General features: G+C 48.5%; 1 protein-coding gene across 5 annotated transcripts in view; it reads left to right on the top strand.

The window, feature by feature from the left end:
* The window catches only part of Gnao1 (G protein subunit alpha o1), a 158,855-nt gene that overhangs the window by 65,631 nt on the left and 68,232 nt on the right, over positions 1-24,992 (top strand). For all 5 annotated transcript variants that reach the window (NM_017327.3, NM_001414910.1, XM_087595088.1 and 2 more), the window contains 1 exon segment: positions 20,948-21,089. In NM_017327.3, coding sequence (NP_059023.1) covers positions 20,948-21,089 — 142 coding nt within the window.

The raw sequence follows: 24,992 nt of genomic DNA, 5'->3' as shown, positions 1-24,992 counted from the left end.
AGGAAAAAGAATTGGCACTCAGCCATCGTGGCGACAGAAGCCCCCCCTTCTCTAGCTGGTTGGAATTCTTACTAGGATGGACCGACTTCCAGACCAACTGTGCTATGACTGTGCTTGAAGCCCTAAGTATTCCTTGGAAGTCCCAGAGGGCGTGCTGTCTGTGGAGTGGTTAGGAATATGGACCTCCTAACCAAATGGTCTTGGGAGCGTCTGCGGACTGGTCTCCTAGTCTTTGGAGTGGGGCAAGCACAGGCATTGATGTAGCTTTTACTGTGCTGATGCTGGGGTGTGAGGTCTGTGCATTCATCTCAGGCATGAGTGGCTGGGGAGCCTAGTATACCTCAACATCTGGAGGGATCCACAGGCACTGGCCATGCCTAGGCTTCACCAGGACCCAGTGCTCAAGGACTGCTGCATATCCACCAGGACGGAAGGCGGACAGGACGGCCTCCTCAGCGTGGATGTACACCAGGACGGAAGGACGGAAGGACGGCCTCCTCAGACTGTCTTCCACATGAACCTCTTTTAGGCTCCATAGCCATACAAAGTCCCAGTGCTACCAGACGTCAGCAACTGGTCAGAAATAAACTCCCAATGAGAAGGGACCCAGCCCATGAGAGAAGGAGTACCGCCTACCCTTCTGTTGTCCCCACAACTGACAAAGCCACCCAGTGAACCCCAATCCCCACTGTGATCTGAGAGGGCTTTGTGCAGGGTGGCCCCTGAAACTGGAAATGCATGCTTTGCTTTGAGGATCAGGATAAACACCCCACTTGAACATCCCTCAAGAGGGAGATCGATGTGGGAGCCCACAAAGTGATTTTTATGGACTCTCTATTTTAGGCATGGCCACACCATAATGGTGATTAACAAGGAACTTCTGCTTGAGAAAGGTTGGAGTAGGAAAGCCAGAAGGCTGTGGCGGGACTGTTTAAACCCACCACCCAGAGAGCAGCATCCTCTCTGAGCCACAACCACCACTGAAGGGAAGGAGAACTGGGGGCCGGGCTTTGCCCCATCCGTGTCTCTTGGTCTATCTAGTCAGACAAGGCCTTAGAAGTTACTAAAGTTTTTAGAGGTTGGGAAACTCTCCCCTACTCTCTTCCAAAGACCTAACCGATAGCACAAAGGGCCAAAGAATGTGACTCATACTATGCCCACAAGGGGGAGGGGGAGGGTAGAGTCAAGCTTGTCCCCTAAAAGTTGGCATGGAGACTGACCATTGTCTTTGCCATTGGGAGGAGAGGTCGGTTACCCCAGAAGGAAACAAGCAATCAGACTTCCTCTTGGCAAGCTCCTTAAACACTTCTCCCAGGGGTATTGAGAAAACAAGATTTCCCACCACCTGCGAGCACCTGTTGGAGTAACTGGTGCCTTTTGCCGTGCTCTCTACTAGTCACGAGCTGAGAAGAACACTTTTCATTTACCCTTTTGTTTGAAAGCAGCACACCTAAAATGGACCTCTTTCTGTGGCAATGCTAAGACTTGATGGCAGATCTAAAAAGCTTTTTTCTGAGTGGCTACCAAGCAACCTGAACCAAGACCCAAGACCAGGGACACCTTTCCTCCCCACGTTCTCTGCAGGCTCATGTAGTATTCTTGGTGTCTGTCCCCGTCTAGCTACATGGTAAGGAAAGGAAAGGAACATCCTCATTTAAAAAAGGAAGAGGAGGAGGAGGAAGCAGAGAAGGAGGAGGAGAAGGGACAGACGTCTGTCATCTAGAAGGGGAAAGGAGAGGGCAGTTGCTAAGGTCTTTAATTGGTGTTGTGGGGGAAGTGACAGAGTCTGGGAGCAGCTAATCCCTGAAAGACCTATAAGAGGAAGTCACCTCCAGCCTTCTCATAGAGATTTTAATGTAAGATAGGGATGGAGTTTATACTTTCCTCCAGTGTCCACGTCCTCAGAAGCAATGCTGTACCAGACACTACCTTTGAGATTGGTGAATCTATTTGGCTAGTCTAGGTTTCAAAGAAACTTCCAAGGATGTACAGCTTCACAGCCAGCAAGAACCCTGATTGCTAACCAGGGAAATGGCTTAGTTGTTAAAGTGCTTGCTGTATATGGTGGTGGTTTGATAGGAATGACCTCATAGGATCATAGATATGAATACTCGGCCACCAGCGAGTGACACTATTAGGAGATGTGGTCTTGTTGGAGGAAGTGTGCCACTGGGGTGGGATTGAAGTTTCAGAAGCTCAAGCCAGACCCAGCGTCTCCTCTTTTCTTGCTGCCTACAGATCAAGATGTAGGACTCTCAACTTCTCCAGTGCATGGCTGCCTGCGTGCTACCATGCTTCCCACCAGTCATGGACCGCTGAACTGTGAGCTAGCACCAGTTAAATGTTTTCCTCCCTCTCCCCAACCCGTGCCAGGCAGGTGAGCTGGCCCTGAGGTCAGGAGAATAGGAGAGCTGGGCCTGCCCCTCACTGGCTGCAGCATTCTGAAGAGCAGGCCCTGCATTTCACCTGGGCAGCACAGTAGAACTGGCCCCGGTGGCAAAAGCAGTGGGTGAGCCAGCCCTAGCTCATGAGAGCAGGAGCAATGCCCCGTCCCTTGGTAACTGTGGCAGCGGGAGAGTTTGCCCTGGTGGTGTGGGTGCAGAAGAGCTAGCAGGCTGCCCAGCTCCCTCCTGGGCCTATATTTAGGGCTTTGAGTTAGCCCACCCAACATCTCCCCCAACTGTGATCTCCTGGAGCACGTAAAAGGCCAGTTCTACAGATCCAAGGCTGCAGGATCTCCATGACACAGGTGAAAAACAGGATATCTGAGAGGAGTCCCCATGAGGATCCAGGATTGGTAGTGTAGCAGAAGCCTCAAAACAGACCATGACTCATTGCAGTGAACATTCACGAGTAAAGAGGTGTGGACAAAGGGTACACTGCGTGGCACACTGTGACACACTAAACTTCCACAACAAGAGACTTTTTTATTGAATATTATTTTATTTGCAAGGGTGGACGGGGGAGAGAGATGAGTGGAATTGGAGTGTATGATGTGAAATTCACAGAGTCAGTAAAAAGTTTAAAATACGTTTTCCTTTATATGAAGTCTCATAGTCATGGTGTCTATCACACCAATAAGAGACAGAAATTGGTACCCAGGAGGGAGTGTTACTGTGATGGCCCAGGACTGCAGTGTTCCTGTGATGGCCCAGGACTGCAGTGTTCCTGTGATGGCCCAGGACTGGAGTGTTCCTGTGATGGCCCAGGACTGCAGTGTTACTGTGATGGCCCAGGACTGCAGTGTTACTGTGATGGCCCAGGACTGCAGTGTTCCTGTGATGGCCCAGGACTTCAGTGTTCCTGTGATGGCCCGGAACTGGAGTGTTACTGTGATGGCCCAGGACTGCGGTGTTCCTGTGATGGCCCAGGACTGGAGTGTTACTGTGATGGCCCAGGACTGCAGTGTTCCTGTGATGGCCCAGGACTGCAGTGTTCCTGTGATGGCCCAGGACTGGAGTGTTCTTGTGATGGCCCAAGACTGCAGTGTTCCTGTGATGGCCCAGGACTGGAGTGTTCCTGTGATGGCCCAGGACTGGAGTGTTCCTGTGATGGCCCAGGACTGCAGTGTTACTGTGACAGGCCCAGGACTGGAGTATTACTGTGATGGCTGACCATGCTTTTGTTTGGAGGAGTGTGAACTTTAGGACTTTGCAGTAGGAGATAGTCAGATACTTTAAGTGGGGTTTTTGGGCCATTCTAGTAGGAGCATGGAAAGCAGCAATGCTCAGGACAAGTTGAACTATGAAGGCCTGGCTCAAGATATATTAGAGGAGAAAAATATTAGTATGTGGCCTAGAAACCATTTTGTGATATCTTGTTAAAGAATGTGGCTGCTTTCTCTCCTGTCCAAAGAGGTCTGCCTAGAGCTAACTTGAGGAGTTCTGGGTTATCAGCTTTGACAGAGGAGATGTCCAGAGAGCCTAGTATTGACTGTGTTGCTTGGTCATCAGCGTGTCAGGATTACAGAGATTTATAATGAAAAGGAGCGAGCTGAGCAAGGAAGATACAAAATGTACAGTTGGAGGAGAAAAAGAGTACCAGGAAGTGAAATGGACTAAGTCTGGTGCTCATGGAGATTAAAGAAATGTCTGATGCTAAAGGGAATAAAGGAAGTAGTGACCTCAGAGCAGGACCTCTCTCAGCTTAGTTTCCAACTTGTGAAAAGGACTTAAATAAAAATTTAGGTGTGGTGGTGCATGCCTTTAATCTCGGCATTCAGAAGGCAGAGTTTGAGGCCAGCCTAGTCTATGGAGCTAGTTTTAGGACAGCCAAACTTAGGCAATGAAGGAAACCATTGAAAACAGAAAACTGGTGAAGATGTATTTGAATGTGGAGGCCATGTTCCAGCTCTAGCAAGCAAAAGAACTTGAAAGCAGTTCTGGATTTAGAGTGAAGGATACAAGAAAGGGAGGGATTATAGCTTCTCCCTCTGAAGGAAACTTCCCTCTAAGGAAAGCCACTGAGGCCAGACATACCTCAGGGTGTTCCTGCATGGAGGCCCAAAGAGAACATTGTGTTGAAGCTGTGAAGGTGAAGCCTGGGTTCCATTGCCCACCTCTAGATGTGAGAGATGCCAAAGTCCTAGATACTTCTGAGGAAAGCTGCTAACAGAGAATGGAACCAGCCCAAGAGAGAAAAGTGAGTTGCTGTAAAGAAAGCTGAAAGGAGTTGAAGATCTGAAGAGCGCTTGGACCTCACACATGGAGATGCAGAGTTTGGAGTCTGTTCTGCTGGTTTTTAGCCGTACAATATTTGCTCACATGTTCCCTTTCCTCCCTTTTAGAATGCTATGTTCTGTGCCACTGTATGTTTGAGATGTGTGATTTGCTTTCTGACTTTGGTTTTCAGGGGGTTAAAGTTAAGAGATTATCATGAGTCTCAGAAGAGACTTTGAACTTTGGACTTTTAAGAGTCTTGAGATTGTTACAGACTATGGAGACTTGAAGTTGCACTGGATGCATTTTACACTCTGGTATGGCTACAGGCCTATGGGGATTAAAGAGTAGAACGCAGTATTTTGAATAGGAGTAGCTCCCACAGACGCGTAGATTTGAATGCTTGGTCTTCAGGGAACGGCAGCATCAGCAGGTGTAGCCTTATGGAAGTCACTGGTGGGTGAGCTTTGGGCTTTCAGAAGCTCAAGCCAGACCCAGTATCTACTCTCTTCCTCCTGCCAATATAGATCCAGATGTAGAACTCTGAGCTACTTCTCTAGCACCGTGTCTTGATGGATGCCACCATGCTGCCCACCATGATGACAATGGACTAAACCTCTGAATTGTAAGGCAGCCCGAATTAAATGTTTCCCTTATAAGTGTTGCCATGGCTGTGGTGTCTCCTCACAGAAGCCCTAGCTGAGACACAGTGTAAGTGTAAATACCAGAGTTTTCACGTCCAGATGGCATGGAGACCTGGAAAGGCAGAGCCAGAGGATGTCCAGAACAAGGTGTCTAAGGAGACCAGCCATGTCGATGAGCTCTATGGTGGATACCGTCTCAGTCACCAAGACGGAAGAGCTGTCAGGAAGATTACCAGTGTCAGCCTCGAGCATCCGTGTTTACACTCACGCAAGCAGAGCATGTGTACACACACACATACACACACACACATGCACACACCACACACACATACACACACACATACACACACCACACACACACACACATACACATACACACACAACACACACGCACAAACCACACACAACACACACATACACACACATGCACACACATACACACACATACCACACACATACCACACACATGCACACACCACACACACACACCACACACACACATACCACACACACCACACACACACCACACACATATGCACACACACACACATACCACACACATACCACACACATGCACACACCACACACACACACCACCCACACACATACCACACACACCACACACACACCACACACATATGCACACACACACACATACCACACACACCACACACACACCACACACATACACACACATACACAACACACAACACACACATACACACACACACCACACACACACCACATACACACACATACCACACACACCACACACATACACACATACACGCACACACACACCACACACATACACACATACACATACCACACACACATACCACACACACGCACACACCACACACACATACCACACACACACCACACACACACACCACACACATGCACACACCACACACATACATACACACACCACACACACACACAACACACACAACACACACATACACACAACACACACATACACAACACACACATACCACACACATACACACACCACACACATACACACACAACACACACACATACCACACACATACACACATACATGCACATACACACACACATACACACACATACACATACACCACACACACACATACACATACACACACCACACACATACACACATACACACACACAACACACACATACACACCACACACACAACACACACACACATACCACACACATACACACATACATGCACATACACACACACAACACACACATACACGCACACACACATACCACACACACATACACACACATACACATACACCACACACACATACACATACACACACCACACACATACACACATACACACACACAACACACACATACACACCACATACACATACACACATCACACATACACACACAACACACACATACATAACACACACGCACACACACACACACATATACATACCACACACATACACACACACTCACGCGCACACACATATATACATGCATACTACACCTACACACATTAGAAAATGGCAAAAAAAAAAATCCTGATTACTAATAACTGAAACCTCCCTCCACACGTCTGGATCATGTTGGCTTAAATAACTGAGTGACTGCAGCTATATGAGCCTCAGGCATGTCTGGATCCCAGTGTGTGCTGGACTGACTGACCAATAAAGTGTGAAGGGCTCACCCTTGGCACTTAAGCTAGGAGGGAGGCGAGTCCTCAGAGCGTGAGGGATGACAGTTCTTTTCCTACAGAGATTGTTTCCAAGGGAGGAACAGAAGCAGAGCATGAAAGAACAACAGATGTCCCTGTAGCCCTCTTTGCCATTCACAGTGATGGAGACCACTCATGGGTGTCTTCCGTGGTGAGCTACCCACCACCACACTCCAGGTAGTTGGAGCGCAGAAGTCAGAGTGGCCCATAGGAGCCGTCACATAGACCATCCCATCCCACCTGGTCTCATTCGATGGTTTCACTTGTCTAAAAAAAGACATTTGATGGTGTGCGTTTGTAAAGAGCCTTGTCAGTGAGGTCAGTGGGCGTCCACAGACTCATCCCTCTAGTCTGTGGTGCAGAAGAATTCTTCCAGGCTTCTGAGCAGGGAGCACAGACTGATGAAGCATATGCAGACAGGATGGGAGGGCCAGATGAGCAAAAACTCAACCTCACCTGGGCACTTTCCAGGAGACAAGCTGAAAGCTGTGTATCTCCCCGGTGACGCGCAGTGTCACTGGCTGTAAACATCATGGCCCAAGCACTCCATTTTGTCAGCAGTTGAAAACTATTCAGGGGATGCTCTGGCTGGGCAGATGGGAAGCCAAGAATCCTACTTAGGTATAGGCAGTGAAAACAAAGGGTGAATTAGCCTCATTCACAGGCTTGCTCTATCTTTAAGACATTCCTGTCTTTATATGAAACATTCACTTCAAAGGGCTCAGAGTCCATAAAGTTCTTGGTCTTCTCCTTCTACAGGATGAGTAATTTCATGGTTGAGTTCAAAGAATAGTTCTGGGTATTTCCTGAAGTAACAGTGTCCATCTGTCCTGACCCTGAGGTACCCTGCAGGGACCAGAAGTCGGGACCCGGGAGCAGAATTAGGTTAGGTCACAGCACCAAGAAGAGGGCAACAGGGTTCAGGTCCTGATGAGATGGATTGACAAGCAGGGGTGCACAGCAGAAGGTGGCCGGCAGACGTCTTCATCCATCCTGGCTCCTAATGTAAGGACTGCCTTCAGAGCGGAGTCAGTGTATGTGGGATTGCCACCTTAGACCATGAAGACCGACACCCATGCCTGCTGAACTCAGTATTCAGCCAGTAACTATGGTGTGTGAGCAAGACTGGGGGTGTCTCCCCTCTAATGGAGCACACAGTGGCGTCTCAGGCAACTGATAGTGTTCCATTAATAGATACACAGATGCGGACGCGGCAATAAGGAAGGGGAGAGATGGGGGAAGGGTTGGAGCCTGAGGAAGCGACCTTTGAGCACAGCCATAAACACATCTCTGTTGCAGAGAGGTTCTTTGGTCCACAAGAACCCCCTTGGAGATTTGCCTGCAGGCACCTCCACATTTCCTGAGCTCTCACATCCTCAAAGGCTGCACATGGCAAAAACGTAGACACAGGCATGACCATAGAGTCGGACCGGTCTGAGAAACAGGGCAAACCCAGAAAGTTGTCACAACCAGCTTCCAAGCCAACACTGGGCCTCAGAGATGAGTAGTACACAGAGGAAATGAGTCCCGAGCCCCATGAACTGTCCAAGTTTATGTCAGCTGGTCCATGGCAAAACCAGGACTAGACCTTAGGTCTCCTGGGTCAGGGAATGAGCTACTGCTGCTGACAATGGAACGTCCGGGATGCCAGTGACTGGAAGTAGAGGATTGTGAGGAAGCCAGAGGTGTTCTGACAGGAGGCAGAGAAGAGTTCCAGAAAGCTTTGACTTAACACAAGCCAGAGCTCAGGCTCTGGCTAGAGAAGCCGGCCTTTGAAGAGCTCTTCTGTCTGTTTCACGTGGGGTTGTTTTAGTCTGCGACCATTCTTCAAAACCAAAATGTCTTCTGCCTTCAGGTCCAAGATCTGAGCTCTCTACCACAAGGCAAGCCCCCAGGTGCGGACCAGCAGCTCCAGTAGGAGAATGAAAGGGACTGGCCTCACCGCCATCCCTACCCCACCTGGAGCACGGGGAAGGGCAGGTCTATATTGTTTCCCAGTGATGGCAACAGAGGCTCTGCCCTGGAGTCACAACAAGTCCCAGACTTGTTCCTGGCTCTGTCTGGTGACAACTGGCAGCTGACATCTTCGCTTCTGGCTAGAGTTGCATCTTATTAAAAATGGTATCTTTATAATAGATTTCTGCAAGTCACTGTCAGCAGGACGTGTCCTTTGTTTGTGCCAGCCGCTCCCCCAGGGGACTGATTTGCCTATTACTATCATTTTAGAACTCCATTCTATAATATTCTAATATTAGCATGTCAAGCTCTATATATAACATTAATTACTAAAGGACCTTTTGATTTATTTAAAATAATTTTTCTCATCCCATACAGATTTACCATTTAGCCAGGAAGGTTCTAATTGGATCTCTCACCTCCTAAAATTGCCAAGGGTCTCATTTGTACTCAGACATCAGACAGTCCAGCCTGGGGGATGGGGGACAGGGTCAAGCAGCATTCATCGAACTCTACACAAGCTCTGTTGCTTTTGCTCCCCTGGGAGAAGCATGGCAGTTAGCTCCCTCTGGCAACTAGATCTGAAAGTGGCAAGGGGTCACATCCCAGAATAAGCTTCAGTGGAGACCAGTGGAGTTGGATAATTCAAGACTCCGTGGTGACACAAGCCATGTGAGGAAACCTGGACAGGATGGATTGAGTTACCCATGCTGTGTACCCCCACACATACACACCCCAATATTCAGCAGTGGCTCTAAACTCTGTACCTAGCATCTGCTTATATAAGAAACACTTGTCAGCCAAGCATAGCAGCATCTACCTGATATGGCAGCGCTCCAAAGACTGAGGACAACTGCAAAGCTGAGGTCAGCCCAGGCCATACAGTAAGACCCTGTTTCAAAGGAAAGATGATTTTTGAAGCGAGCATGGTATTCGTCGTGAGTGAAGCCACAGGAGGATGCCATTTTGGGAGCGGCTATGCATGTGGACATGTGCCAGCCTGTGGCATGGCTCCTCCCTGTGGCAAGATGGTTGGAGGCAGCTATCTTTCTTCTCTTTTGCTCAGCTGTGTGGGTTGAAATCCATAAGTGTTCCAAGAACAGGCCTTCAGTCAGAGCTGTGGAAGTCGGGGAAAGAGGAGGAGAGTTGCCGTTTAAAAACGCTCTACTATTGGACCAGTACACAGGTGGGAATCTAGATGATTTGAGAGGTGCACAGATGAACATTTATTTTAGTAGGTAAGCGGGTTTTACATGTCGTTAGAAGCCAATATACACCTAGCATGTTAGCCATCAGTGGTTGGGCCCCACTGCTGTCTCTGACCTGCCTCTCTACTCTGTGGTTCATCGATTGCCCCAGACACAGGGTACCCTCTGGATGTTGGTTGCATTTTCTGTTCTTTGCCTGAAAGTTTTGTTTACACATTACACATTTACCTGTTCGTTCACGCCTTACCTTTACATGTCAGTTCCCGGCTCCTAACTCACCCTCACCCCGCCCAAGACTGATCCCCTGTTTTATGCATATTATACTACAATACTTGCCTGTGTGCTCCTTCTTTTCTGTGTTCCTCTCTTAGACCGTGAAACCTTTGGAAGGTAAGGGACTTGTCTGCCCGGTTCATGATTGTCTCCTGTGCTGTCTGAACTTCAGCTAGCATACTCAGATGACCCCCTGAGTGAGGAGGGAAGACTCTCACAGTGAAGCGGAATAGATGGTGATCTTGGGGTATCCCTGGCTCTGCCAGTTGAGAGCTAGCTCTTGTGCCTGGAGAAGAATGAAGCTCTGACTTCCATTGGGGTCTCCAGGCTTTGTTCTTCTGGGTGCTGAGAGTCAGAAGTCAAGGCCATGGCATAGTTGCTTTGTAAAACACAGGCATCAAACCTCTGCCCAGGCATTGATTGGTCTTCAAGCCTATCTCTGTAGACAAGGGTTATCATCTAGTTCCCAGGATGCCATTCAGCTGAGGCCAGGATCTACAGTACTGCATGAGCAGGGTCTCATGGCTGCTGAGGCAAGACTAGAGGTCTAGCTTTGTTTGGGTACAGGTTTGTCTGCAGCCTTTGGCTAATTAGCTGCACACATCTACTGTATCTGGAGTGCTACTCCCAGCCCAGCCAGCTCCAGATTCTGTCAGCACTGCTCCAGGTAGGGCCCTACCCAGGGTATGAACCTTCTGGTTATTCTTTCTCCTTACCCTTACGTTTTAAATTCCTGTTCATCTTCTACCTCCCACTAGAATAAGGTCTTTGTGAGTACAGGGACTCTGCCTGTTAGCTTACTCTTGAATCCTCAACGATGATATCTTATCTGGCACATAAAAGGGACTCAAACAATCCGTGAAAGTAACCTAGGGGATGGATTAATGGTCGTGAGTATAGAACGTCTTGCTCCCCCCAAAGCCTTGGACCTGCCAAGTCAAGAGAGTCTTTCTGTTTTGCAGATGGGTCCATGTTTTTCTCACATGGGATCTCCCATCATCCTCAGCTCCAAGGCCATCAGAGACCTGCAGCACAATAGAAAGGCCTCTGAGGATTTAGTCCCTGCTCTTTCACACACCAACTGTGCCCCTATAGGCATGGATTTATCTCTAAGTCACAGTTCCCCACATGTGGCCTTAGAGCATATCTGTTTCTGTGGCCCAGGCAGAGGGCATCGTGGTGAAAGCATGAACTGTCTTGTGTTTATAAAGGTTTAGATGTCAGTTCAGCAAGTCATGGTGGACTCCCTGTGCCCCTTTGATCTTCCATTCCCATAGTGGTGACATTTAGCATCTGACCATGGTGTCTCTGCAACCTTCTGTTGACTCCTTACACTGTATACAAAGGCAGAAAGCCAGAAATGTCTGTTGGAGAGGAACCCTGTGGGAAGGGGGAGGAAGGCCAATGGGAAAAGTAGGGGAAAGTATTCACAAAGACATTTGTTTTGGGACCAGGAAGTAGAATGCTTTTTGTTAGAGACATATCTAAACATTCCCCTTTTGTCTTATTGGCCTGAACTAGATCATGTGGCCACTCTTAGCTGCAAAGGAGGCAGGCAAATAGCTTTCTGAGGGTTAGGGCAGTGGCTGTTACATGGCAGCTCACATAGCTGATACTTGTGCCTGTCCACTACCCTTGGACACTATTTCCTAAATGATTTTGTCATTAGCCTTATTTTGACATCTACTCTGAGTCCCCAGAAGGCAAGGAACTGGCCCCATGGGCCTGGCAGTATAGGAGGGCCTCATAGCAAGCCAAGCCCAAACAAATCAGGTCAGGAGACCCCTGCTGACAACGCTTTACCCTTCTTATCTTGTCTCCTCAACATGGTCACAGTGTTAAACATAGAGTATCTGATTCTCATTGGAAATAATGTGTTGCAGGTCAGTGAGGTGACTCGGGGTAAAGACACGTGCTGCACAGACCTGGAGGGCCTCAGTCAGTCCCTGGAACCCATAAGGGTGGAAGGAAGGATTGACTCCCTTAGGTTGTTCTGACCTCTGCATGTGTGTTGTGGTGCATGTGTCCCACCCACATACATGTGCTAATAATAATAATATTAAAATTAATAAATCTTTAAAAAAATTAGACAATGACACCTCATGAACATTTTAAGAATGAAGCAAACAGAAAGATGACAATACCAAGTCACTGACCGCTACCACCAAAATTGACGACTGCTCCATTCTGTTGCTCAGCCTATCCATCCCCTCCCTCCTCGCCACAGCTTCCATGCCCCTCCCCCAACATACACCTAGTGCATTAGTGTGGCTGGCAGGGCACCCACTGCACCACACCTAGTAGTATTTTCATCTCCGTGTTCTCTGTGGAGCCCCCCTGTGCTAAGGGCTTCCTGTTCACTGTTTACTTATGTGTGTGTTGTATGAGGCCAGGATTGTCACTGGCCACCTAAGAGGCCCATGGCTCCAGAGTTGCAGTCACACTGTTGATTGGGTCAGTCAGGCCAGTGGTGACTAGAAACCATTATCATGTATCACTGAAGCAAAGCCGTTCCCAGACAAATGTCTTCTGAGGTTGCTTTCCTGCTCAGACAACACCAGAGCATTAACAGAGCATCAACCTATACGTTCTCCCAAGATGGCCGCTTGATAACTAGGCAGAGTCCCCACTCCAGCCCATCCCCCTCTCCAACTGGAGTCCCTCGGCCTTTTCTTGTCTTCTTCCTGGCTGGTGGAGATCCTCTGGGGCTCACCTCTGTGAGCTTCTCTCATGACTGTGACCAAATACCAGACAAAAGACAGTTTTAAAGGAGGACGGTTTGGTTTATTTTACTTCACTGAGCAGTGCAGTTCATCAAGGAGAGGAAGGCACAGCTGAGGAAGAGCCTTGTCCTCCATGGCCAACCAGGAACAGAGACAGAGGAAGCTCTGTTGGCCCTAATCTCTTCCTCTTTAATTAGTACGTGACCCCAGCTCCTAAGGCATTACCTCCTCAGCTAACCTGTCAGGGAACGCCCTCACAGACACACTCAAAGGCGCACCTCATAGACACCCTCCTCTTAGGACCAGCCTCATGTCCTTGTCCCCTGGAGGACAGTAACAGGATGACCTCTGTGTGCCAAATGTACCAGCAGTCACTTGGGCTATTGCTCTCCTGCCTGTACAGCCGCTCTCTGGGCCCTGAACACAACACAATGAGAACAGTTGACAGCCAGCAGTTATGGGAAGTCACCCCATCACACGGCTAGTGCCTGGCGCCACCACCCCCAGTCTAAATCATTCACACTTGTAGCAGGGGATGGTGAGGCGGGGGAAAAGAGGGGAAATAGCCAACTCCGTTATCCATTGCTGGAGTTGGCTTCCCACAGCTTTTCATCAGGTACTCACAGACCTCCACAGATGGAGGACGAGCCTGTGCTGGTGCATTTGTCACAGTCTCAGAAAGAGCCCGTGGTGCAAGAAAGGCTGCCGGGCCAGAAGAGCGTGTGAGGTCCCTTCCTGCTCCCAAGCCTGTGGTTCTGTGACCATATAAGGTGTCTGTGCCCAGCAGTCTTCCCGCAGCTAAAAGCAGCCGGCTGAGAGGAAGGAGAGCCAGGCCTGGGCCTCCTACAGAATCCCCAAGGCATCAAAAAGAGTTGGGGGTGGGGTGGGAAGGCAAGGACCCATCACTGACTGGACACTGGTCACCTGCTGTGGTCAGCCCCTGACCATTCCTCTCCCTCAAGATCGCCTCCTTAGCAGGGTTGTGAGGATCCACAGTTGAATATTCAGGCTGCAGTCAACCTTGTCTGGTCAGAATCCTCCTTCCCCTGGCTCTTCTGGCTTGGTGACCCAGAACGGCTCCTCAGAGTCCTGGGTTTTAGGTGGACACTGTGAGAAATAACTTGACCTCCATTGGATACCCTGGCTCTGCAGGTTAAAAAAAAAATGTCACCTAATACACACAAGCAGGCTTGCCTGTGAGCTCCATGGTGGGGCACACCTTGTACGTCTGTGTACACAGAGCTCAAGGAGTGGTGTCTCCACCTTCACCATCCCTGTGCCAGGAACTCTGAGGAGGAGGGGACAGGTGGGCAAAACAAGATATCAACAGCCAGGATAGAAAAGACTCAACGACAAGTATGCTGAGAGGTAATCCGAGATTATTGTTATCAAATATAGAACATTTTAGTCATGACTTGGATGAGTGACTGAAGCTCAGGTCACATTAGATTGTGCAAAAGTAAGGACTATTTTGGCTGGTATCTGTCTGAGGGGCCGGGATAGCATTAGCTTCTGGCATGGCTGGGGTTAGGGATTCACATGATGTCACCGAGACTTGGTTCTGTGCGTTCACTCAGCAATTCCATCAAAGGCTTCTGCAGGATGTGGCACTACTGGCTGTTGCTACAAGCCTCATGGAGCCTTTCTTCTGCTTTCCAAATCCTAGTCTCCAAGATCCAGGCAAGAGCCATCCCATGTGACCGAACTCCCCTGGGATATATCCCTCAGGACTCTGAGGAGCCCACTTCCCTTTCCAGGCCCTCAGAACATTAGACAGGCACTGCAGTCATGTGTGCGTGCATACACACACCATATACGTGTGTGCACACTGGGACCTCAGGAACCTGGAGGTGAGGGCCTGGGTTGAGAAAGCAGCCCTGCCTCTCACCGTCTGCCCATAGGTCACAAACTGGACCTCAGATGCCAGTAACCAGCAGTATGGGCTCTGGGAAGTGGCCTAACCTTGTCTGTAGAGAGGAGCTGGTGATTTTTATCAAGCCTGGGGCTGTTTTGAAGACTAGAAGTAATGCAGCAGGTAGAACATTTATCATTGACTGACAACCCTCAAACTCGGGCTGCCTCTGGGCCAGCAGTGAGAGAAACTGCACTGGGAGTTTGACTTTAGAATGAGACCACTACTCACTCCTACTGGCTGCCATTTGGAGCGTCTTCCCTGTAGTCTCTCTTTTTCCCTTGGGTTTTTGTTTTTGTATTTTGGAAACAGGGTCTCTTATAGTCTAGGCTGGCCTTGAATTCCTGATCCTCCATCAGTCTGGCTTGCTCAACCACACCATCTTATTTCTCAGAACAACTTGCCAACTTGGAAACAAGACTGTTCAGTGAGGTCATTTACCAGGGATGACACAGACCCTCAGCGACAGAGGCAGTGTGGGAGCAGCTTGGCTGTCACATCAGCTGCTGCCACTGCCGTTCGGCCTCACTGGATTGATGTGAGGAGATAGAAGATAAAGGGACCTTATTTAATATTCACAAAGATGTCAGCCTGAACTCCAAAAGAGAGAGAAGAGGAGGATGGTGTGAGAAAAGACAAGCCTGGCACTGCAGACCCCTTCCCTGCTGTCTTGTGTAGACCACATATTCTTGTGCCAAGTGGTGCTTACAACTCTCTGCTTGAAGATGCTGTGAAACTTTACCTCTTGAAGCCAAGTTTAAGCAAATATTTGCCAGTGTGACGAGTTCCAGGGGTACTACTTGTGACTTTTGACCCTTGATCCAAATTGCATCCTTTCTAACATTTTTCTCTTGGGCCACCCCAGAAACCAGGATGGCACCTGATAGGCAATAATCTATGTTCTGGGGATGGGGCAGATGTGGTCAGAAGGACTGTCAGCTTGGACACCTGGCTTCTGTCTGGCCTTGACTCTAACTGATCTGCTGAGAGAGACTGAGTCAATGGTGAAACTCCCAGCCTCAGTTTCTTTTGCTAAACGGATATAATGAGAACCCAGCCTTCCTACCTCAGTAGGTAAGTGTGGAAAATGATCGTGGGAAAAGGAGTCCCTTGGCCAGCCAGGGATCGAAAGAAAGGTTTTCTCGGTTTTTTCCCCATGCAACATCTTTGCCAGAGAAAATTTTATGTGACCCGAAGTGTGTGAATATATAGTATAGATAAACAAATCAAGCATTTAATGGTAATTAAATGTTAAAATGGTAAAATATTTTTTTTTCTTTTTCTTTTTTTCGGAGCTGGGGACCGAACCCAGGGCCTTGCGTTTGCTAGGCAAGCGCTCTACCACTGAGCTAAATCCCCAAGCCCTAAAATGGTAAAATATTTTAAAGGGTTATTTTAAGACAACTCTTTGGTATACGTATATTTTTGCCATTTATTAAAGATTAAAACAAGTTTGGATATTAATGAGATATGAGTGCTTATCTTTATTCATACAGAGTTAGATCTTGGGCTGTATTTGATACTGTAGGAGTCTATCACTGTTGAGTATTTTGATTTCATAATCATCGGTGTTGAATGCTACTTCACATAATATAAATATATAGCAGTATCTATAACATATATGTTACATATATGTAACACTTATATAAAACAGTATAAATGCAGTCCATGAGGACAGAAGTATGTGTGGGGCAAGTCTAGAAACTCTGTCCTAATGCCAAGCCAAAACCAATATAATGATTTGGTTTTTAATCAAACCAAAGTTAGTATCACAAATGGAAAATTTTAAAATCAAATATTCTACTGCAGAACAAACCAAGAGTAGACTAATATATCTTATAATATAAATTGTACTCTACCTGTTGAGGAATGTTGGTAGGAAAATTAGGTTATTGTGCTCTATATGAGTAGAAAACTTAAGTACAATAAAAACACCACACTTCCTGACACACAATAGTCGTATTGTGAACCATGATATTCAGGGGACATTTGTTGGGGTCATGTGGCTTTATCGCGAGCGCAGCGTACGTTGCTCCCATTGTGCACTCAGCTGGTGTTGCAGTGAAGTTGCAGCCCACAAGATGGTGAGCACCCTAAGGTACCTCAGCTTCCTTACGCATGTAATTTTCCATTAATTCTTAGTCACTGTTTCTTCAGAAACCTTTTTCTATTATCAAATTTGCCATAACCCTACATTCAGTTACAGAATCTTATGGGGAGCAGGGGTCTGAAGAGCATCCCCAGGTGAGTGGTAGACCAGGGTTCAGAAGTGAAGTCTGGGGGAGCACATCACACCGAAGGCCAGCATCTCTCAGGTCAGCACAGCCGCCTGAGGGACCCACTCTTGGAGTCTGAGTGCCCAGTGCCTTCTCTTACAGTTGTCAGTGTTTACTCTTAAATGCCCATGTGTATCTCGCACGCTTTAATTTACCTCTGAGTCACGTGACGGTTGTCTAGACGCAGCCTTCTGCATCCCCACCCCTAATCCTTTGCGTTACTGGAAGTTTGGCATTACAAACTCCTTTAGCTCTTTCTCTCTCTGCCGCATTTGAATAGTTGTGTTGCCTTGTCTTCAGTTTGGGCAATCTTCTGGTGTCTGATCCGTCATCGATTTTACCTAGGACAACTTTTACTTCCATTATTGTCCATTTCCTGTATCTTCTATTTCTCTCTGAATTGTACTCACAATCTTCTTTGGTGTCTTAAAATATTTTATTTTTGCAATACCGTGTTAATTCTGTCATCCATATCTCTTCCACCTCCATTTCTGTTAATTGATGCTTCTCTTGGTTGTGAGCCGCACCTCCCTGCTCGCCTGCAGAGCCAGGATTTTCCCCCTGGAAGGTGGTATTGGGCGTCACTCTACTGAGTGCCACCCCATTTAAAGGTTGTTGTCTTTATTCTGCTATTTCCGGGGGTAGCTAAGTTGGTTATGGGCAGCTAGATTTCTTAGGCTTTCTTTCTAGTGTGTCAGGAGGACCTCAGGGAGCCATGAGAGCCATCTTAACCTAGTTGCTGTGGCCTCTGGTGTCCCTGCTGCAGGCTCCAGCAGTCCCCGGGGACTGTACTCTGACTTTTCAGCGGTTCGTCTCCTGGCTTGGAGAAGTGCTGTAAGCGTGCAGCCTCCGAGGCCTCTGGAGGGCGTTCTCTCCTTGGTGCTCTTCCTATGGAGCTGTGGAGTCTCATCTGTTCAGCCAAAGACCCTCAGGGACTCTGAAAAGACGCCAAGAACCCTCCCTTTCTCTCTGCAGTCTCCTCACGTTAATCCCTCCCTGTGGTCCATGAGCCCTGTGGTGTCCCTGGCTTCTCCAGCCTGTGCTGTGTGGCTGGCGACTGTAGTCCACAAGCCACCTGCACAGCCAGTGTCCACGTGTCCCCTCCACTTCTCCAGCTCCACTGGGATGCTGGTGTTTCCCTGGGGGACTCTCTGGGGTCACAAACTTGCGGGCTGTTTGACCGTTGCTCCATCGAGAGGATTTTGCAGGATCTGGAAAGGTGGCTCAGTGGTCAGCCAGGTTCCCTTCTCAGTATCCACAATGCCTGTGACTCCAGTTCCAAGGGGTCCGATCCTGTCTTTTGACCTGTGGGGCCACAAGACACATATGTGGCACACTTACATGCATGCAGGCGAACACTCATAAAAACAAATCCTGTAAATTAAAAAGAAGCTTTTATAAAATTCAAAACAAGCCAAAAAATCAAAACAAACAAACAAAGCATCAGACTTAGTGCCAATCAAACCCACAAGCTGTCCACAGAGTCATTGTGCTCTGCTTCTGAAAGAAACTCAGACTGAGACCCACAGCCAGCACTAACTCTCAGTTTGCCACAGGAGTTATTGTCTGTCAATCAACTGGTGACTGAATAACTCAATGCTAGCAGGTCCATACAAAGGAATATTGTTCCGCACTAAAAAAGAATGAGTTAATGAGACATGCTATAACATGGGCATATCTTGAAAAAAACTTTTAAAAAAGATTTTATTTATCTTGTGTATGTGAGTACACCATTGCTGTCCTCAGACGCACCAGATCAGAAAAGAGCACTAGACCTCATTGCAGATGGCTGTGAGTTACCATGTGATTGCTGGGAATTGAAATCAGGACCTCTGGAAGAGCAGTCAGTGCTCTTAACTTCTGTTGAAAAGACTTGTTAAATGACAGAACCAGTCACACACACACAAACACACACACACACACACACACACACACACATACTGAGAGAGAGAGAGAGAGATCTCACACACACACACACACTCTTGTGTCTCTCTCTGTCTCTCTTTCACACACACACACACACACTGACTCTGTCTCTCTCTCACATACACACACACACTCTTGTGTCTCTCTCTGTCTCTCTTTCACACACACACACACACACACAAACACACACAGACTCTCTCTGTCTCTCTCTCTCACATACACACACACACTTGTGTCTCTCTCTGTCTCTCTCTGTCTCTCTTTCACACACACAGAGAGAGACTCTCTGTCTCTCTCTCACTCTCTCTGTCTCTCTCTCTCTCTCACACACACACACACACATAATCTTATGTATGTGGACTCTCCAAATTATGCAAATTTTTAGAAATGACGTAGATTGAAGTCAGATCTGCAGAGTGACTGGTGATGGGCACAGGGTTGCCTGGGGAAGGGAATAAAATGCTCTACAGTTAGGACGCAGTTGTGGTCGCTGAATCTCTGAAATTTACTAAAGCAAATATTGAGCTTCGTGCTTTAATCAAGCAGACTGTGTGGTATATGAAGTGAATCCCACAAAGCTGTCTGTCTGCAAGATATCTGTCCGATATCTGTTCTTGTAGACAGAGAAGAGGTGAGGAAGGTATGGACGGGGCTTTGATGACATAGAGGGCTCGGCTCCCATGCTAAAGCCTGAGTATGCTACACATGGTAATGATTCCTGTTCTGGAAAGATGGCCCCCAAAGAGTTCACACAGTCCATCAAAGCGCAAGGAGCCTCTGATGCTGTCCTTAAAATGTGCTCGTTTCTCCTTTACTTCCATTTTAAGAACATTCTTGCAGTCTCTATGTGATTTCCTCTTTCCTGCATACTTGTCAGCAATGAGCATGTGCCATTCACACTGCCTCTGCCCTTGATGTCCCCTGTGTGGACTCTGTCGACCATTAAGATCCAGCAGAACAGGGTGACTACCTAACACCAGCTAAGAGTACGGCAATGCCCTCTGCTGGCTTTTCTGATGGTGTGTATCTTACACGTGTGCACGGGCTAGGACGGTTGTTCCTTTAAGCCAGGCATCACCCTACCTCCATTAAAAGCCCTGTGAGTGAGCTGTAGGCATGGCTGCCCTCCCCTTGGAGACCTGTCCTCTCCTGGCAAGTACATCCATCGGATCTTGGGTTTGATCCATAGCAGGGGAGGGGTGGGGTTTGGTTGAGAGGCTGAGATTGTATCTTTCGCTTGCTCAGTGTTTTCAGGGTTCTTCAGGAATGCCCTCTGTGTGAACACGAGTCCAGGCCCTGCACTGTTCCTAAGTAACCAGCAGCCAGCATGGCTGAGCAGTTGGCGTTTGCTGCTCCAGTTGCAGGCACTTTCAAGGGTCCTCGGCTCCTCGTTTCTAACCCTGTGTATAGAATATGAAGGTTCTAGACTATAAGTACTCAGTAACTCAGGTGAATGGGTTTTCATTTTGCTTTGTTTTTAGATTTTTAGATTTCACAGCACCCGTAGAGCATCTCAGTAATCCATTTCCACAGGACCCGGCTCTCCCAGTCCTCCCTCTGCGAAGGCAGGGCTTGCGCTGGGCCCCCAAACCCTGTGCTGTCCATATTAGGTGAGGACACTGCGCTCATCGCATGTTGTTTATGGTTCTCCCTCCAGGATCATCCATGAAGATGGCTTCTCTGGAGAAGACGTAAAGCAGTACAAGCCTGTCGTCTACAGCAACACCATCCAGTCTCTGGCAGCCATTGTGCGGGCCATGGATACTCTGGGCGTGGAGTATGGTGACAAGGAGAGGAAGGTAGGCATAGCGAGAGAGGCCTTTGTGACTCTGCTCCCTCCTCCTGATCATGACTAGGGGAGGTTGTGCTCCATGTGGGAGAGAAGGCAGTGGCCACCAGCCCAAGCCATTTTACCAATCCCTGGCAAATGCAGGGACTTTTGTGATAGGTCAGTCTCACCAGGATAAGCAGAAGCCAAACCATTCCTAGTCTGTTCTGTAGATGAGAAGAGAGAGATGCTTTGAGTCAGCACAACTCTGAGGAAATGTCTGACCCCGGACAATTGGCTTGATCAGAAAAATATTTCTTGAACAAAACCCACTTTGCTAGGTGCCATCTTCACTGCTGAGGAGAGCTGCCTCACCTTGTAGGAAGGAAGCATCTGTTGGAATTGCCACTCACTCTCCACACCAATGGTGTGCTTTCTGCCTCTCCTGGGAGGTGTGAGGCCCTCCTTCCTGCAGAGAGCGGGCCTTCCGACCAAGCACTGTTCTCTGAAAAGCATATACAAGCCTTTTATTTGCAACTGTTTGCATCCACCACAAGGCTAAACTACAAACAGCTACTGCGGGAAAAGCCTCCTGAATGTGAAATGAGGATGGTGTGAAGAAGGTGTAAGAACAACCTGAGAACTCTCTCCTAAAGCTGGACTTTGCTTCCCACCCCCACCCAGGGAGCAGCTGGAGGCCTCAGAGCAGCTGGCCTGCATCCAGTCTCTGAGTAGGGAGCTTAGTCTCCGGTGACTTGACTGATACACATTTCCCCGCCTCACAGACAAAAGCTATCCTGGCCTTCTCAAAGTCTGACATATTATCTGTGTCAGATAGCTTTGCATGTAAAACTTGATATGTTATGCACAAATCCTCATTCCACGGGGCAGTCACCTCAGCTCAGGATGGTACCTCCAGGGCCTGGGGTAATGGGTGGCTGACACAGTGTCTATACCAGCCTAGGGTGGGCAGCAGGGTCCTGGCAGAGCCCATCCATCTGCTGCTCCCCAGAGGCAGGACAGGAAGCTGGCAGTGTATTTATCGCAGGTTCTTCTCCAGTGGGAGACCAAGGTATGTGGAAGTGAAAGGGGGAGTAAAGGTAACTGCCTCTCAGGCTCGCTTATGTCAGCACTCTCTGTGCAGGAGCGTGCACAAAGGGAACCGTGTTCAGAGAAAGCTGATGAGTAGAAAGTACCTGAGGGCAGTGTGAGTAAGTGGTTGGCTTAGGGTTTTACTGCTGTGAACAGACACCATGACCAAGGCAACTCTTCTAAGGACAACATTTAGTTGGGGCTGGCTTACAGGTTCTGAGATTCAGTCCATTATCATCAAGGTGGGAACATGGCAGCATCCAGGCAGACATGGTGCAGGAGGAGCTGAGAGTTCTACATCTTCCTCTGAAGGCTGCTGGCAGAACACTGGCTCCCAGGCAGCTAAGGGTCTTAAAGCCCACGCCCAGTGACACACACTTACTCCAACAGGGCCACACCTTCTAATAGTGCCACTCCCTGGGCTGAGCACATACAAACCATCACAGTGGTGCAGCGACTGGTGAGGAGCGCAATATCCTCTTCATCCTCGTGGCCATGGAACGGCGGGCACGAAAATAGCCAGAGCACTGCTGCCTGCCAGGACTGTGCTGAGCCCATGTTTACTGTGCCCAGAGCATAGTAGGTCAGCAAAAAAGTCTTGAATGGAATTGTATTCTTCCTCTCCCCATTCTAAGAGAAGGGGAGTGCCTGGAATCTTATCCCAAAATGGTCATATGACACATCCCAGTGTGTACAGTGCCGGTGTGTAGCCTTAGGGAAGCGTTGAATCGGTTCAAAGGCTTTGAGGAGCTGGCCGTCTTCTTGGGGGAGACGGGATGAGCAAGCTCTTGAGCGTGACTTCTGTTACATGTGGTCAAAGCTGGGTAGGCTGCAAAAGTAGAGGGGCCTGACTGAGACCCAGACTCCCAGCACTGGCAGAGCAAGAATTCAGAGACGGGCGAACCCAGTGAGCAGCAGGGAGAACACTTCACTACAGGGCAGAGGCACGTACTCCAGGTGTGAATCAGGATTCTCGAGAGATCGCGCTGGCGTCTTACGATGAATAATGGAGGGGAAGATTATTCCTGAGTTGAATGGCATGGGGCAGGGGCAGAGGATAGGATGGGATTTTTTCCAGTCAGGTTTCTCCTGTTTTCTGTCCTTATATGTCCTCTATATGTGACATGGTGTCACCTGCATAGTACAAACAGGCAAGCTTACCAGGCTGATATTATGGAGATGCCAATAAAATGAGGCAAAGACCACTAAGTCCTCTTGATCTGCCATGTTACCCCAGCGGTCTGGAGTGGTCTTGTTTCTTCACCTTGAGGGTAATATGATGTCCTGCTATAGTACAGCTATACCTTAACCTCTGGCTACTTTGAAGTCTGCCTCATTTTTCCCTGTCTAGGTGACCCCATTTTCTTGAGATAGTCAAAGGAGGCTTCTTGGGAAAGACTACAGTGCCTGATACCTAGGTATGGTTTGAAAGGTGACCGTGGAGGGAGGTGAGGATGAAGCAGCCAATGAGCCCTGAGTTCAGGAAGTAGCTAATAATGACCAACGGAGATTTGGCTGGCAGAGGGAGGAAGGTGGTTAGAGCGTAGGGTAGGCAAGGGTGAGAGAGTTGGAAGTACAGGTAAGCCAGATTTGGTGAGCTCTGGACGCTAGCCAGTGAGTATGGTTTCATCCTGCTGGTAGGAAGCAAACATTGATAGACTGTGCTAGAAAGAGGGGTGTAGTGGGATGGCAGACACGAGGATGGCAGGCATAGGGTGACATCATCAAGGAGCTGCCAAAGAGGGAATTGTGTCTGAAAGCTGTGGCAACAGAATCCGCATGAGACCTGGGGTCAGGTGAGCAGTCTAAAATGAAAGGTGCACGAGGTGTAGTGACAAGGGGAACGGATGGCCTGGGTGGCCTGGGTGGCCTGGGTGGCCTTGACACTGGGTGAAAATAAAGACTGAGAACCAAGCACTCGGGTGACCCACATGGAGCAGCGACTCAGCCGGAGGCAGAGAGAAAAGGCTGCTGGGTAGTCTGCTTTCAGAACCAAGAGCTTCCACACAGTGATCAGCAAGGACAGGGGCGGACTCAAAGCACAGGAGCTCCGGGAATTGTTGGCTCCAGGATAGCAGAGGCTTCTGCATTTTATCTTCTGGGATCTGTGTTAAATGATGTGCCTTGTTATTCAAGGAATACTGTTTAATGTTAGCCTAACAACCACCTAGCAGTGATTGCTACTGCTATCATTTTATTAGTGGGAAGGGAGGAGGGGGAGAGAGAGAGAGAGAGAGAGAGAGAGAGAGAGAGAGAGAGAGAGAGAGAGAGAGGCAGAAAGCATCAGAGTGATGTGCCCAGGGTCCTTCTGTATAAAACATGGATGTGTACAGAGAGGCATGCTTACCTAACAAGACTACAGTCCACAGCAAAGGCTCACGTAAACACACAGGCTCAGGGCAGCCAGGCGAAAGAGCTCCTAAGCCAGGACTGGTACACAATCCTAGCACTTGGGAAACTGAAGCAGGCACACAATAATCTGAGACTACCCAGGGCAACGCAGCAAAGTCCTATCCATTTTTTTTTTTTAATCCGTAAAAGAATTTGGAAGGGGAACCAAAAAGACAACACCCACTGCCTTTCTCCTGCTTTCTTTCTTGTCTTCCTGATGTCTGTCTAACCCATTTCCTTGAATTCACTCCACGTCCCCAGCACCAGTGGCCATCTTCTCTACCCCATCCTCAGGCTGCCTTTGCCTTTCTCTGTTTGGATTCCCTCCCTCGGCTTCCTTCTACCCTCTGTCTGGTCGTAAGGCCTCCCTCTCTACCATCTATCTCCCTTGCTCCATATCTTCACGTTCTCAGTGTTCCCCCACCTCCCCCTATTCCTTTTCCCCTACCTC

Source organism: Rattus norvegicus, chromosome 19, assembly GCF_021556685.1.
Source record: "Rattus norvegicus strain SHRSP/BbbUtx chromosome 19, alternate assembly SHRSP_T2T, whole genome shotgun sequence".
In the NCBI taxonomy this organism is placed as follows: Eukaryota; Metazoa; Chordata; class Mammalia; order Rodentia; family Muridae; genus Rattus; species Rattus norvegicus.
The sequence above is the reverse complement of the archived record's forward strand: the minus strand, read 5'-3'. Positions and strand labels throughout refer to the sequence as shown.